The sequence below is a fragment of the Malania oleifera genome, chromosome 8 (genome assembly GCF_029873635.1).
Source record: "Malania oleifera isolate guangnan ecotype guangnan chromosome 8, ASM2987363v1, whole genome shotgun sequence".
Lineage (NCBI taxonomy): Eukaryota > Viridiplantae > Streptophyta > Magnoliopsida > Santalales > Ximeniaceae > Malania > Malania oleifera.
The window spans coordinates 109,487,649-109,500,578 of record NC_080424.1 but is presented as its reverse complement, the minus strand read 5'-3'; the positions used below and the strand labels follow the sequence as shown (position 1 = coordinate 109,500,578).

Here is a 12,930-nt window from a genome sequence, read left to right as displayed (position 1 = left end):
TTTACCAATCATTGAGGTCATGTTTACAAGTTCCCTTCAAAGAGCAAACGAGATCTGAAGCTACTGCAATGTCGGTATACAAATTAGCTTGCCATGGTGCCAAGTGCAAAGCCCGCTGATAAGAACTATTGGCAGACATTGCAGCCAGATAACAGGTCCTTTTCCAGGAAAGTACGGAGTCATTAAAAGTTTCCCTTTCAATTTCCATATTCCAACGTTCCTCCATCCATGGGTAACAATTTGCATAGGTAAGCTAAAATGGAGGGAAATACAGCTCATGTTAAACCAGTCAGGTCACAAAGACCAAAATCACAAAATAGATCTTTACATTGAAAGGAGAAAAAAAAAAAAAGAAACACCACTTAATATTTCCAAAAAAAAAAATTATATGAATGATAATTTACAAATGCATACAACTACGAAATATTTTGAATAAACGAACTATGAAAAGAGATCTAGGACAAAACTTTCAGATGACCATACCTGGATATCACCATGCAACTTCCAAATGCATGAAATATTACCAGCAAAAGAAGTACTCGCTTCTGCAACCTTAGATGCCTCCTGCAATCAATTATGAACATCGTTTACAGATTCTAATATTTTGATACTTCAAAAATTCCATAGGCAGGTGTCTTCTAAATTTCTAGATAGCCAACCTCTAACAGTGATGCTCCCCATCTAAATGCACCCAAGTTGATGCATTCTTTTGACAAACCTAGCAGTGCTGAAGCAAGCCCATAGTAAGCAGATATGCTTAGAGGGCAGATTTCTAATGCTTGTTGGAAATGCTCAACCCCCTGAATGCAGACAAGCAAATTACAACATTTTCAGAAAACTGTGTGCATATAAAAGAAGTATCAGAACATGACAATAAAAACTTAAATCCAATGTCAGGACCAACATGTCAATAGTGATTTATAATGTTCAATTGAATAATGTCTTAATCTCAACATTCCCAATGAAATTTATTTGGTTAGCCATATCAATATTTCATAGAGTTACATCTTAATTACTCTCAATTTGATTTAACTATAGCATGTACATCTGCTAGTGCATAATCAAACCTAAATTGTTGAAGTAAATAATCGTGAAGACCGATGCATAGATTCCTATAGATTCAAATAAACAATATACTATTAATTGAATCAAATTGTTCAATGTAATGCCTCATTGCCTCAATATTAAATGCATAAGCATATAAATTAAATGGATTAAATAGAATGAAAAGAAAGAAAATGCCTGGTTGTAGTGCAAAACACTCTAGCTCAAGTCAAGTGCAAGACACCCAACGTAGTGAACTTGAACCCAACAAATTTTTAACGTTCAAGCAGCCTCAACTACATCAAGTTTCAGTGAAACTGTGAGTCTAAAAACTGGAAAAATCATGGTTCACCCACTCCTGTTTAGCTTTTGGAGAAAATTTTCAAAACTTAACCATAAGAGTGAAGAAATTTTGGCATTTTGCCAAAATCATTGATAGGATCACAGGAGATTAATTTTTGTTAATGGTTATTTTAGTCTTTAGTAATTATTATTAAGTGTGTTAGTGTTATGTTAATTAGTGAGAGTTAGAAGGGTATTATGGTAATTTGAATGCATTTCATTTGTATTATAAATAGAGGGAGAGACCTGTCTTTGAGTTAGGTCATTCATTTAATCAAAAATCTCAACTTGGTATTAAAGCAGGATCCAACCTAATCCCTATCACCAACCCACACTCAGAACCACCACCACACTTCATTATTTCACAAAACCAACCATATAGCCAAAAATAGAACCCTCTGAACTATCACCCTGCAAAATCTTGTCACCAGAAACCTCCCCACATGCCCGCCAACTGCTGACAGTTCCTACCGCACACACCAGCGAGTGAGAGTAATTCCAGCCACCTTTTTCTGATTTTTTCCTCCAGAATGTTCTGATTCCTTCCCTAGACCATATTATCAAACCACTGGGCATGCTTTTTGCTCAAATATCCAACCTTTTTAGACCTTGCACTCATGGTAATCCATTAGTTGTTGTTCGGTATTTGTAAAGGTCTTATTGTGAGTCTCTTGGAGCAGTGGCAGCGTTCATAAGTTGATTTTTGAGGCTGTAGCAATGTTATATCAGTTCATAGGTGGTTCACCTCGTCTGTGGTTGTTTCGGTGGTTCACCTGATTCGTGGTTGTCCCGGATAGTTTTTATTGTTCTTCTTGTTTGACAATTGTGCAGCTGCTGGTTTCAGTGTTGAGATGGAGTCTATGAATCCCAAAAACATGTTTCCTTCATCGCTGCCACAGATAACAGCTGAAAAGTTGGATGGAAAGAATTATGTTCAGTTGTCTAAGGCTGTTCGATTTTATTTAGCAGGATTGGGAAAATCTGACCACTTACTCCAATCTAATCCTTCTTATGAGAAGATAAAAGAAGTGGGGAAGGCCAAACAATCTTTATGAAGCATTCTCTCAACAAAAGACAAACCAGATCATATATCATGCCATTAACTATTGAATTAAACAGCAGAACTCAAATAAATATTGATGGCTACATGTTTCAAGCTGTCACAAGAAACATGACATCAACTTTCACCCAAACATAGCTCACAGAAACCATTAATATCTTAGCATCTTACAAATACAACGAAAGAAAAAGTGGGGCGAAAGGAGAAGGGATGGGGTGGTCAGTAACTATAGAACAAGTGCAATAAGTAGGAAAGTGCAGCCAAACTACTAAACAAGAGCATGATGAACAAACATTACCTTTCTATAGGAACCAAGCATCAGAAAAATGTTTCCACTTTCAACCAATGCAAACACTCTAGAGTCCTCCAATTCAACGGCTCGCCCATATGACTGTTGGGATATCAATTATGAGGTAAACATTACTATGAAGGGTGTGTTAAGAAAATGATTGAAATGCATTATTTTCATTAGTTATTACAAGAGCTATGGCATTAAGTTGGAATGGCACAAAGTAAGGATTGATTATAAATTAGAACCTTGGGGAGAAACTCTAGAATCAGAAGGTTACATAAGCAGAATCAAGATAGAGAATTTGGAACATAAATTTTAAAACATTAGGCAAATAAATGACAGAATAGTTGACATTCATGCTGTTAGATTACCACAAGGGCTGTAATCGGTTCTACACAGTTCAGTTATTGGAAAAGTTGATTACCAAACCAAACCCCTCAATTTCAAATGTTATAAACCGAAATCGAACCGTAAATCATTGGTTAGTGAAAAAAAAAAAAAATCGGCAGTTTTCCAGTTTGGTTCGGTAAAATTCGGTTTTTTTAAATTTTGAACTAACAGGTCAAATAATAAATATCCATGGCCCAGCTGGGTCGGGGCTTTAAATCCACCAGAAACTTCCTTGGCCTTAACTAGGCTAGAGGCTTGGCTCTTAAGCCCACAATGTGAATTGTAGAAACAGGGAGGATGGAGTTGGTATTTATAGGAACGGAAATCTATTCCCTTGCCATGCACAACTGATGTGGGACAATTACAAGGGATGCTGCAGATGGGCAATTGCAGTTGGCAGTCCAGGCTGTGCTCTTTTTCTGCTGCAGAGGCCAGCAGGAAATTCCCTCTTTGCCTGCTTGTCCCACATCTAAAATTTAAAAGATGGAGGAGCCTAACCACCTGTATAAAAGGCCAAGTCCCATGCTCTCTACCTCCTAATATTTTGAGTTAAAATGTATCTAAAATGGAAAACATAAATATTTATCATTCAAATGAAGGAATTATTAATTACGGTAAAGTGATTAAACCTTTATGAATCTAAGTATACAACATACGAATCATTAATTCTATATTAAATTATAACATGCACAATTTATTCAACTTTTAATCAGTTTATTGGTTTTGCAGTTCGATTTTCAGCTGGAAACTGAAACCAAAAATGAAACCGAGAACCGGAAAAAACGAAAACGGAACTAAAATGTATTCCAGTCCAATTTTCAATTTTTTTGGTAATTTTTGTACACCCCTAATTCTCACTTTAACTAAAAGCCTAAATTGTTAGGTTGTGGGCCAACCATTTATATCACGGCTTAACAAGTCCACCATGCAGCCCAATTGCATGCCAAGAGATAGAAAATGATAAATAACACCCATTACAAGAAATAAGATATTTTTTAACAACCAAACGATAAATGTGGGCAACAAGACTAGAATGACCTCATGGGTACATGGCTCTGATACCATGTTAGATTACCTTTTTATCTAAAAGCTTAAGCTGTAAGGTCATGAACCAACAATGCATATCAAGCCGTAACACATGCTTATAGAGTAACTAAAAATAATTGATTTTGTTAGGCAAGATCAATTAACCACCAAAATGGAGAAATTGATGTATACATGCAGTAGCAATAAAATGGTTAAAATGGATAATAGCTTCTCAAGTCCTCTAATATTTTAGAATGAAAAGAAAATTCTACAAGACATAGTAAGACCAGCCATCTTCCACGGATCTAAGCAATTAAGAAAAAATATGTTCAAAGAATAGACGTAACATAATGCTAAGATGAGTTACTATCAACACAAGAAAGGATATGAGCACATTCACAAGAAGTTAAAACTAGAACAAACTTCAGAAAAAAAAGCTAAATTCTGTAAGATGGTTTGGTGTGTGCAACAATTAACAACAGGCAGATTGGTAAGGAAAAGTGACTTGACAGATGAAAGTAGGCTGAAATAGTAAAAAATATGAGTTAGTAAATTTTAATTTAACAGCAGCAGCGCCCCAAAATCGACTACGTATATTAACAGAAAAGGATTCATGTAGCAATCTCTCCTAGACTTAATGGTTTTTGTTGTTGTATCACCCCAAATCAAATTAAATAGAGAAACTGGACTCAGTTGACTGAGCCTGGATAATCAAGACAAAGCCTTCGTAATTGCAAATAGTAATTGGAAATGGTCGTTATTTTTCCTGTAGATGTGTGCATTTTATTTTTTGTACAGTTTTCCACTGCTGAATATATGCAAATCCTGCCAGTATTCATATAGCCACCCCACCTGGTGGTACTTAAGGCTTAGTTTGTTGTTGTTGTTTTATGCCAAGTAAAGTATCCTCAACATATAAATTATGATGACACAATGAACAGCATGTCATGTAGTTGAGAAAAGAACACCAATTCCTGTAGGACCTTACTGTGCCAAGGCATACTGTATTCTGCTATTGAAGGAACTCGGCAAGAAAAGATGTAGGAAATTTGGACCTAAGTTGTTTCATTAATCTACAATAAGAGCAACTTTTTAACCGAAATAATCTAAAATGTAGGGAAAAGAAAACAGAAGAGAAGCACTACAAAAAAAATTAAAAAGGAGTTACCTTTAAAGCTGCAGTGAACATGCCTAATCGCTGGTAGGCAAGACCCAAAGCCTACAATGGGGAAGTAAAATGACAGGAAAGAAGAACAAGAATTATGGCTAAGCAAAATTATAATATATACATATATATATAAATATATATATATATATAATATAAAAAAACAGGATTTTTAGATGCCAACGAGAACCAAAACTAAATAAAGTGAAAACAAAATAACATAGAACGAAAAATTAAAAAGAATGATAAATCAATCAAATCAAATAAAAATGACAGCAAAAGAGGTACAGACTTCCCACAGATCAGCACAGGTAGGATAGCCTCTTATGCCATGTTGAAGACTCTGTACTGCTTCAAACCACTTCTTTTGATGGACCTACCAAGTGCATGCCAACCACAGGTACAATTTCTCAGAAGCAAGAATCTTCGGTATGTATTGATTTTATTTTTATTGATTGGATAAAAACAACTAATTATGGTTTATATTTATTGACTAAAATCAAAAATGGACAATACAAAAGAAGAGAGCCCATCAAAACAAAATTGGAAATAAGACAGAAGATAACAAGGCAGCCAAAAGGTAGGATGGTCAGAAAGGAGCCTTTTTCTTTAGGGGGTAGAATTAGCCTTGTACAGGCATCTACCTCTCTGCATTTATTTTTTATATCTCAGGATTTCAGGAGGGGTAGTTCAAAATCTTGAGAAGGCGATGAGGGATTTTCTTTGGTTAGGTGAAGAGGAGAAGAGATATCATTTGGTTAAATGAGAAAGGCGTGTAGGTAAAAGGAAGGAGGGTTGGGTCTTGGCAATTTGGTCTCTAAAAACACTGCCCCTTTGGCTAAATGGTTATGGCGGTTTTCCTAGGAGGTGAAGTCCCTTTGGCATGAAGTGGTAAAGTGTAATATGGCATGCAAGAGTACAGGCGGATGCTAATTTGGGGTTGAGAATCTCTTTAAAAATAATTTGAAGGTTCATTCACAGGTTTATCCTTTCTTCTTCTAACAACATTTCAATTGGGTAGAGGTACTCATATTAGGTTTTGGGAAGAGATTTTTTTTTTTTGGGGGGGGGGGAGAAAGAGTGCCTTGCTTGCTTTTATTGTCTATCTTCTCACCACAATGATGTGATTACCTCGTTTCTTACTCCTATGAGGGATCCCTTTTCTTGAGATGTCCAATTTAGAAGGGATTTAGATGATAGAGAGGTTAAGGAGATGTCTTCTTTGCTTATTGTAGTAGAAAATAAGCAAATTGCAAGGAATCTAGTGTTAGTCCTTTTGAATGTAATGAAGCCATTTGAAGTCCAGATTGATGCATCTGATTTCAAAGTGAGGAGGAGTTCTTTTGCAAAAACACCGTCCAATTGCTTTTGAAAGTCGAAACTTAACGGGTGCTAAGCGAAACTATACAGCCCAAGGAAAATAATTCCTAGTTGTGGTATATTGCCTCCAAGTTGGGATCTCGGTTTGTGGTAAAGATGGATAAGGTGGTTGTCACTCACTTCTTATCACAACCAAGACAAACTTCGAAGCAAGCCCATTGGCAAGAAAAACTAGATGAATTCGATTTCCACTTTAAATACAAGGCAAGGAGGACAAATTAAGTGATAGATGCTTTGAGCAGAAAAACAGAATTGGTAGTATTGAAGTTGATAAGTTGTCTGTCAACAAGCAAAGTCACCCTATCCATGAAGGAACTTATCAACAAACACTTGGGAACAGACCAACAGGCTAAGGCATTGATAAAATTAGTGGAAGAAGGGAAAATACATCAATCTTGAATGGAAGATAATTTCTTAATGATAATTGGAGCAAGACACCCGGGATGGCAACAAACTTATATACTGTTGGTCTTACAAGGCTTAACATCATATTTTGATGCTAACAAACAAATGAAACTTAACATATTTGTTGAGTAATGATATTTCAGGACTCACAAGGATCAAGCATGAAAATGCAAGCTTATACTTCAAAGAAGGATGATCATATGAAACTTAAAGCATGGATTTCAAGATGATATTTTAAAAGCTTGAAGAATATGAGAGAAAACTTAAAAGTATATCAAAGCTTGAAGAAAAACAAGAGAGGCTAAAGAAAGCAAAAGCAAGAGAGCCCAAAGAAAAGACAAGCATAAAGACTCAAGCACCAAGAATGTTCAAAGTCCTAGAAGTCTTTATGTAAGTGCTTCATATTTTAAATATCTTTTGAAATATTGTTGAAGCTCTTTAGGGGATATTTATGGACTTAGAGATCTATTTTAACAACCTAGAAAATATTTTATGAAGGATCAAAGCATGAGAGCAAAACTAATTTTGAAAACTAAAAATGAAAAACCAGAAAAATGAACTGGTCAACCGACTGACCAAATTACACTGGGTTTACTCAGTCGACTGACAGGAATACAATGGTTAAATAAACCGCCCAGCCGACTGACCAAAAGAACTGACCTTACTCAGCTGACTGACAATGTCCAGCCGACAAACATTTTTGAACGTGGTTGAGTCAACCGACTGATGTTTTAATGGAATTAATTTCTAGCAGACCGAAAGGCCTCAGTCGCCTATCCAGTCGACTGACCCTGTGAAAATTGCTTACCCAATCGCCTATCCAGTCAACTGACTCTATGGGAATTTGAATTTTTGAACTTAATGGGAAATTTCTAAAAATCAGTTTTTCAAATATGAACGTTATAAAAACTTGGTGGACACTCCAAGCAACATGGGGAACAAGGAAACTCTTCCTAAAACCTCTAAAAATACATGATTTTACAAATCAAACTATATCAAGAGCCAAGGAATTGAAAAATCTGCTGAAAGCTATCTTACAAACCGGCTGTTCTCTCTTGCTCAAATCCTTGCCCAGCTGTTATTGCTGAATTTTTGAAAGAGCTGATCTTCCTAATCTATTCCTACTTCTAATCCTCATCTACAAAGAATATTGGTGATCTCTACACTTGAGCTTCAATTTTATTTCATATTGGTATTTAAATTCTTTAAGTACATAGTGCTAAATTTGTACTAATCTACTCTGTTTGAGAGTATTCTTGTACGCAACTACTCTTTTGTATTCTTACAGTATTTTTTACGATTCCAAGGTGTTTGGATCGTTGGCTAAGCGTGGGGTATCGCTTAGAGAGGTGTAGCTCTAACCTAATTGAAGGAGTGACCAAGTGAGGGGTTATCACTTGGAGAGGTGGGCTCTAACCTATTGAAGGAGTGTGTAACGGTGTTGTTCCGCTAAAAAAAAAACTGGTATAGTGGAATCCTTTGGTGGTTTGCCAAAGGCGAGAACGTAGGCTGGGGATAAGCCGAACCTCGTAAAAACTCGGTGTCACTCTCTTTCCCTTACTCTCTTTACTTTCAGCATATATAAATTGCATGGATGTTTTAAATTTCAATCATATATACTTCGTTGATTAGATATTAAATAAACTTAAACTTAATTTGTTTTTGAGATTGCGGAAACCGAAAGGGAGTACATTGGTTGATCCATACTTTGCGAAAACCGTAAGGGAGTACGTTGATTGGTGAAACACCCAAAGATTCTTTAACTGAAAGTCTATTTAACGTCTAAGCTTTTGGAAAGAGTATTGGATTTTATATTATACTTCATTTTGAGAAAGCAAATTCATTATCATAGGGCTTGCATTAACCACAAGGCTTGAATCAAACTTTCATATATACAGGGCTGCAAACAAACAAAAGCTAAATCTTATATCTTAGTTTAGATATTGTGATTGATTGAAAAAAATTGATTGGTTTGGTTGATTGATTGGTTACTTGATTGTTTAAGTACTTGTGTTGTGGTTGTAGATTGAATTTTGTTTTAAGTATTTATTGTGTATTTGATAAATCAACAAGAAGTCAATAATTCATTAAAAGAACTAAAGGAGGTTAAGGATTACTAGAGCTACTACTAGTGCTGATAAGAACATGGGAGAGTGTCTCCTTAGATTTTATTTCCTCCTTACCAAAGGTAGAGGACCATGATATAATGTTGGTGGTGATTGATCGTTTCAAAAAGTATGCGACCTTTGTGCTTGTTTCAAAGTCATGTTCAACAAAAAAGACAACTCAGTTATTCTTCAAGCATGTGGTGAAGTATTGGGGAGTCCCAAAGAGCCTAATTAGCGATCGAGATGTTAGATTCACAGGCAGATTTTGGGCAAAGCTCTCTCTTAATGGAATCAAGTCTCAATCTTTCTAGACGCTACCACCCACAAACAGATGGTCAAAAAGAACACTTTGATGGGTTGTTGGTAGAATATTTACGGCACTTTGTGAACACCAACCAGGAAAATTGGGTTTTACAACTTGATACAACACAATTCTGTTTTAATTGTATGAAATATTTGCATCTAATAAAGTTCTTTTGAGATTGTGACAGGTGAACAATCAACTCTCCCACACACCCTAGATGGTCCATACAACGGAAATTGCCCAAAAGCGTACCAATTTACAAACAATTTTGGATGCAAAACATAAAAGTAACTCCAGCTCAGCTTGGAAAAACCTCAAAGCGCATGAAGAAATGGGCAAGCAAAGGGCGACACCAACAGTTTGAAGTTGGGGACCTGGTGCTAGTAAAAGTGCCACCAAAAATATTTCAATTCCTTTGTGGCAAGGACAAAAGACTCTTACGAAGGTATGAAGGCCCAATCAAAGTGCTAAAAAAAGTCAGACATGCATCTTACCAACTTGAACAACCAAAGCGGATAAAGAGTCACAGACTCACAAGCAACCAATTCACCCAATGATTCACCTCAGCAACTTAAAACCATTCCATGTTGATGAAGAACATACAAACTAACAAAAGTCAAGGAGATCAATCATCTTCAAAAAGAAGACTACAACCAAAGATGTTGAAGAGGTCCTCACAAACTGAGTCGGCAACAACAATAGTACCTAGTTACATGGACAATGTTGGGAGAAGAAGAGAATAGTTGGGAGATGACCAAAGACCTCTAGCATACCATCCAAAAGATTCAAGAATTCCTGAATTCTAAGACAACGATACTAGAATCGGAAGGATGAAGACTTTTTGCAGCAAATCGATGAGCACGTCAATAAAATGAGTGAGGGAGCATGTTAGGGAGTGAGAATGCAATGGGGTAAATGGAGGGGGAGATATTGACTTCATATGTACTCTCCAAGGATTTATATATAAAAACAAACTATTTGTGTTGATGTTTGTATTGTTAATATCTTAATTGAATAAAAAAAGTGGTCCTTTTCATCGTTGTATTTCCTTATGATGGATTGTGATGTACTTTACTAATCTATGAATGTTTTCTATATGAATGTCTCTTGCTTATGTGAACTGTGTTGTCTTTAATAATAAATTCAAGACTAACATGTGGTTAAAGAGGTTCATGTGATGCCCCTGCCTGCAAGTTTGAATGTATAATCATTGACTGACTCGGTTGGGGGGAGAGCTCTCAACGAGTGCCGCGTGGCCTTATTAGTGTCTTTATTTGGGGGCCCGTGACACTAAGCTTCTATTCTATCAAGAAGAAGAAGAGGGGGAAAAAAATAACACAGAAGAGAACAGAATACCTGTAGATAACCCAATCTCCTAAAAGCCCAGAAAGCTCTTGGGGACTTCTCTGAAGCCTCCCGGCACACTGCATTTTGCAAACTCTCTTTTCCTCCTTCATCCAACAAATCACACAAGGCTTCCTGATTTTCACAAACAATCATTGAGAAAAAAATCATATATCATAATCAGATTAAAATCCTCAAGACGTATTCTATCGTTGAGATTTGTAGAGTCAGCAAACTGTGTCCATCTCCCTCCTACATACTATCAGAACGGTCAGAAAATAAATAAAGGTTCAGATTTAATTATCTCTTAGTAGAATAATTCTATATGATTTTTTTTCCTTAATCATAATCATAATAACATTTTAAAAACTGAAGAAAAATGGAATTGAAAAAAATGAACTAAAAAGACTCTTTGCTTGTTGTACAAGGAAACCATGAACTCACCCCCGATAGGGAATCGTCCGGGTTGAGGGAAACGGCTCTCTGGTAACACTTGAGAGCTCTCTGCGTATCTGCAGATACTGCGCTGCTATAATAATGCCCCAAGTATCTGAAAGCAGCTCCATTTTTTGGATTTAACTTCACGGATATCACGAAATGCTCCGCTGCTTTTTCCTTGACCTCCTTCGAGCCTTCAGCTTTTTCCCACAAGAGCAGCCCCTAAATTGAACAAGCAAAACGCAAATGCTTAAAAAACCTATTGCTGTAGATAATACAAACATTTAAATTCAAAACAAAAATGAAAATTTGGGGATTGCATCAACATAAGTAGCAAGTATATAGTATACGTGTTTACAAGATTAAAATGGTGGGAAGGGTCATCTGGATGGGAATCTACGCACTCTTGCAACCGTCTCAAGACAGCTACCACTTCTTCTTCTTCTTCTTCCTGAAAAGCAGTATCAATAAACATAACGGATTTAGATACGCATGGAAAGGATGAACCAAAATTAGAACAAGAAAAACAATTGTACTTGAGCTGGGCAGATGGAGAGAGAGAGAGAGAGAGAGAGAGAGAGGGAGACCGTTTTTTCCATTTAGATGATTTCGCACTTCTAAAACCCTAACAATGGCGTTGTTTCTGAATGTCTTGACCCTTTTGACACTTGAAGGCATAACAAAAATATAGACCCGTTGCGCTCGTGGGGATGGCGCAGTGTTAACTGATAAAGCAGGAGGTTTCTTTACGGAGTATGAGAGGTTCGATTCCAAGCGGAGACAAGGGCATGGTTGTGCTTTGCCGCCCCTGCGTGGTTAAGTGGGGTCCACTAGGAGGGAAATTGCATCTCAAATATTGAGAGTTTTTTCCTAATTTATTATTAATTTATAATAATATATTTAATAATATTTTATTTAAAAAATTATTCTCAAAATGATGCTCACGTAATCTTGTTACTTCATCTAACGAGATTTAAATAAATCTTGCTAGACGATCCAGTAAGATTTGCCTGGAAAATACTTTAACGTCTGTTTTGCTTTCCCTTTCGGATGAAACCACTGACATATATTAAATGATTTGGGGTTGTCAGGTACATCTCGTAAACTCGGAGCAGCGGCAGCTATGCCCCCAAGATTTCCTACTCTTTTGTGCGCCGCGTGTGGGGTTTCCATCCCCATGATCCCATCCTCAATAAGCTACTCTGACAAAACTCCATCATCATGTCCTCCCTCTCTCTCTCTCCATCATCACTTGACTCTCTCGCCATCTCTTATCTTTACATATAATAAAGATTAATGAAAATCTGAAAATATTTGAAATAACATAAAAAATAAAATGTTTCTAAAAATATAGAAAAAGTTAAAAAATAAAAAATATTTTAGATTCTTTCAGGTGCAAAATAAGAGTTGGAAATCTAAAAAATAATTAAAAAAATTTTTAAAATTTTTTAAATATACATTTAAAATATTAAAAAAAATAAGGTAGTGTCTTTTAATTATTTAAAATTTAAATTAAATTTCACAAAACGCATTAATACATTTAAATTTCATTATTATTTATTTATTTATTTAATACAAAACGAATTAAAAATGAAAAAAAAATAACAACTTTTTAATAATTGTTGAAAATTT

General features: G+C 35.9%; 1 protein-coding gene across 4 annotated transcripts in view; it reads right to left on the bottom strand.

Moving 5' to 3' along the window:
• The window catches only part of LOC131162987 (tetratricopeptide repeat protein SKI3), a 48,977-nt gene extending 36,924 nt beyond the window's left edge, over positions 1-12,053 (bottom strand). Inside the window, exons 1-10 of one of the 4 annotated variants that reach the window (XM_058119640.1) lie at positions 11,886-12,053; positions 11,657-11,749; positions 11,305-11,520; positions 10,873-10,995; positions 5,612-5,695; positions 5,323-5,373; positions 2,745-2,837; positions 660-800; positions 484-564; positions 6-253 (exon numbers count right to left, since the gene is read on the bottom strand). In XM_058119640.1, coding sequence (XP_057975623.1) covers positions 6-253; positions 484-564; positions 660-800; positions 2,745-2,837; positions 5,323-5,373; positions 5,612-5,695; positions 10,873-10,995; positions 11,305-11,520; positions 11,657-11,749; positions 11,886-11,897 — 1,142 coding nt within the window. In that variant the 5' untranslated portion in view covers positions 11,898-12,053. The other 3 variants (XM_058119643.1, XM_058119644.1, XM_058119642.1) reach the window with 3 other exon arrangements.
• Positions 12,054-12,930: the final 877 nt, after the last annotated feature.